The sequence below is a fragment of the Ceratina calcarata genome, unplaced genomic scaffold (assembly GCF_001652005.2).
Source record: "Ceratina calcarata isolate Rehan_Ccalc_2016 unplaced genomic scaffold, ASM165200v1 scaffold321.2, whole genome shotgun sequence".
In the NCBI taxonomy this organism is placed as follows: domain Eukaryota; kingdom Metazoa; phylum Arthropoda; class Insecta; order Hymenoptera; family Apidae; genus Ceratina; species Ceratina calcarata.
The window spans coordinates 740422-744254 of NW_017154760.1; the positions used below are offsets into that span (position 1 = coordinate 740422).

The 3833-nt window shown below is 39.4% G+C and overlaps 2 protein-coding genes across 6 annotated transcripts in view; both read right to left on the reverse strand.

Annotated features, from left to right (window-relative positions):
* The window catches only part of HLH54F (basic helix-loop-helix domain-containing transcription factor HLH54F), a 2154-nt gene extending 1189 nt beyond the window's left edge, over positions 1-965 (reverse strand). The window contains exon 1 of the mRNA XM_018023997.1: positions 666-965. Coding sequence (XP_017879486.1) covers positions 666-965 — 300 coding nt within the window. The remainder of the gene's footprint in view (positions 1-665) is intronic.
* An 827-nt stretch (positions 966-1792) lies between these two features.
* Yeti (yeti) overlaps positions 1793-3833 on the reverse strand; it is a 6324-nt gene continuing 4283 nt past the window's right edge. For 4 of the 5 annotated variants that reach the window (XM_026813287.1, XM_026813286.1, XM_026813284.1 and 1 more), the window contains one exon: positions 1793-2262. The gene's annotated coding sequence lies outside the window, so the exon portion shown is untranslated. Of the gene's footprint in view, positions 2263-2788; positions 2975-3833 lie in introns of all 5 variants that reach the window. The other variant, XM_026813285.1, reaches the window with a different exon arrangement.

Below are 3833 nucleotides of genomic sequence, written 5' to 3' on the forward strand. Positions count from 1 at the left end.
GAAGGGTCTGCATTCAAGAAAAATGACTCGAGATTTTCAGCTAAGCTTAGGCCTTCTTTTAATTTTTTTAATGTTAAATTATTAACTCAGTTTAATGTTAAATTATATCTCAGTGGCAACATTGTATCTTTAAGACGGCAAGCCTCGCCGCGGCTGTAGAAGTACAGAACTTTACAAAGGTTTTTGCAATTTTCTTATCGCGTTAGAGCGAAACCGTGTTATAGGATGACGTGTTGTAGGAGGGTTCGCGCAATTTACGAATCGTGTTATAGCGAAACCGTGTTATAAGATGCCGTGTTGAAGGAAGGCTACCTGTATATGATTTCTCCGATTCCAGCGGATGAAAATCGATGAAAAAATTCAGAAATCTGCTACTACATGAATAGTGTACGTGCGAATATTTCCAAATCCATCCATCGATTATTCATATTGAAAAGGAATTCATGAAGTTCAGAAATTATCAAACATTGCCAAACCCGAGATACATTAAATCATTCACCAAATCAGAGATCAATTCATAAATTATATCGTACATCAGATCATTCATTAAAACACGGATTACCATTATTATAAATAAATTGTCGACTATATTACGACATAAGAAGAATGTGAGACGGAATCGTAGGTAGTAGTAATGCCTGAAGTAATTATTTAATAGAGATTACCAGCGCTAGCGAGAGGGACCTGGGCTCTGTGCCGTCGTCTCTGAGAACGGCCCGAAGGTGCGCGATGTAGGTCGCGGCCAGCCTGAGGGTGTCGAGCTTGGACAGCTTCGTATCAGCAGGCACCCATGGCAGGGTCGTCTTCAATCTGGAGAACGCTCGGCTGAGAACTCGCATCCTGGCCCTTTCTCTCGCGTTCGCCGCGTTCCTGGGAGCCCTGCTGTCGTCCCTCTTTTCTTCTGAGCAGCAGGAGAGGTCGTCTTCCGAACACTCAGGAGTCGCCGCTCGTCGTTTACGCGGCATTGTATATTAATTTCTACGAAGTTAATTCAACTTCGAATATGAGCCTCGATTTATGATTCACCTCGCCGGTTCCAGCGGATGGAAATCGATTCAATAATTCAGAGACGTACTAGTATACTAGAAGACCGCGGCAGAATTTTGTCAACTTGTCCGTTCGTCGATTATCATTGGAAAAAATTCGTCGACTATTCAAATTCTGAGATGATCAATTTTAATCACTGTTTATATTTGTATTATTTTTTGTTTCTATGATTCTAATGTATACGTTTTGAAATGAATCAGAGTCGCACTTCTACGTGAGCAGTACACTTTTTGAAATCTTTCCATCCGTAAATTGACTTTAGCGATTGATTAATTAAATGACGAAGAGCTCACCCCGAGTTGTCCGACAGTTCGAACGTTTTAATTCTAAATTCTAATTAAGCCGAGCGATCGATGGACGAATCGATTGTGGGATATGTTTGAGCAGAACGTTTGAATGTGAAGGCAGGGGCACTCGTGCGTAACTAATTGCCAGTGAAAATTGAAGGAGCGAACGACGCCAACGAGAAGTGGCGAGAGACGAGGGTGGGAAAACGAGATTGGACGAGAGTTCAGCCAAATTTTGAGCGTCTAAAATTTGGGCGGAGCCACCTTCTTCCAAATGTTTTAAGGACGTCCGCGGCATCGTCGGGGATTCAATTGTTACGCTGCTAGTAAATTAATAAAATAGTTTCTCGAGTACTAGCGATCAAAATCTGTCGGAGAAACGCGAAAATTTTCCCGCAGAAAATTTCCTGCAAAATAATATCGTATGAATTTGGACAGTAAAATTACTGACGAAGATAAACAGAGTTTGGAATTGTTTTTAATTGTTGAGAAGCTCGTCGATTTTGTTTTTCGACGATTTCTATCGAACTAGGGCGGAGCTTGATTCCAAGTAAAAGAAGAACACAAATAAGCATCTCTCTTTCTCTTTCTCCCCGTTTCCTACGGTTTCCCTCATCGAATGGTTCCTCCGTTTCCGCGTCATCTGCAGCCACCTGGTCCATCCTTTCTTCTTCCTCCGCCGCCCTCACGTGCCACGTGTCCACGAATAATCCTCTCCGTCGGCTATTAAATCTCCGAAATGTGTACACACGTACAACGTCCGTCCAAGTATTTACACGCTCCTATACACGCGTTCTCCTTCCTGGATATCCTCTCATCTTCCCTGGCACTGTCTCCGAAAATCGGATATCCAATCCATCCGCTTTCCAATGCATCGCAACTTCCATGTTTTTTTTTTTAATTTGAAGTACTTATTCACGGCGAGAGCCTGAAAGAATTTTAATTTACGATCAGTACGCTTGGCGGTGCAAGTGAGTATTCTTTCAAATTTTTCCATCGATTATTTAAATAAAAAAAAATTGATGAAATTCCCATACTTCGCAGAATTGCCAGAACTTCGAGGTACCTCAATATACATATAACGTATAATTTTCAATATTTTTAATATTCAATTTCTCCGGTTCCAGCGGATGAAAATTGATGAAAAAATTCATATATATAGTTATACAGTAGAAGTATAAGCAAGAATTTTTCAAAATCGATCGCTCGACTATTTACATCAAATTGAAATTCGTAAAAATTGGCAAATTTCTAAGAATCGCCAGAACCGAAAGGGTATAATTTCTCCGATTCCAGGGGATGGAATTTGACGAGAACATTCAGAGATACGGTTGCATAGAAGTAGTATTTTCAGAATTCCTTGCTCATTGGAATCGGAGAAGGAAAAAAGCTGTTGAATGGAAGAGAGATAAGGAGAAGAAGTAACTGATCTATTAATCCGGGGACGTACGTACTCTCGTAACGAATGAGAAATCGTTTCGTTGACAGGAGGATCGGGCACTGTAACAGGAGGACGCTTCCCACCCGGGGCGCTACAACCGCGGAACACGGTCGCATACATTTTTCCCGTTTAACATCGTACAAACGAGTTGACTAATTGCCCGGCGTTCTCTGAAACCGAGATGCATGTCTCTCCTTCTCTGAAACCATGAGAACGCGACACCCCGAATGCTCGACGTTTTTTAAAGCCAGGGATCAAACTGCAACATCAATGCTCCGAGCGTCAATTTGCAGTTTGTCAAATGGACAATAGTTTTTTATGATAATTACAGAGGAGCAAGATTTATAAAATCATTTGACCTGTCTTCGTTGATCATAAGGAATTTTTAACGCATAATTTCTAATATTATAATACATAGTTTTAGCATATTTTTATTGGGTATGTACATTACTTGCAACTGTCTACATGTCCTATAATTCTTATATTTGCATACTTTTCATTTTGCATATCTTAAGGATGTATTGGCTATACAGTCAATCCCAAAAGTTTATGTACCTTAGAAAAACGCATTTCCTATAATTAAAAAGAAATCAGACGTCGGAAGAATACTGATAATAATAAATAGCTACGTGCTAAAAAGTATAGAAGGAAATATCTAATTAATTATTGACGCTGACGAAAAATTTTTTTTTTCAAAATTGCGAAGAATGCTTCAAATAAAAGTTGTTTTCCTTCTAACTTCGATATTTAACGAGTATGATTATTTGGCATTTTATTGATGTTGACAAAATCCGACGAAACGGCGAACTTTTGGAAACAAATTTCGTTTTTTCTCAATAACTCCTAAACCGTTGGAGATACGGGAAAATTGCATACGACCTTTCTTGTAGAGGACAACGAGATCTACAATTTCTTTATAAAAGTTTTCCGCTAGCATCAATATTTAACGAGTTATTGACGAAAAACGAGAAAACAGTTTTTTGCAAATTACTCGTTAACTATTGACGCTAGCGAAAAATTTTTACATGGAAATTGTAGATCTCGTTGTCCTCTACAAG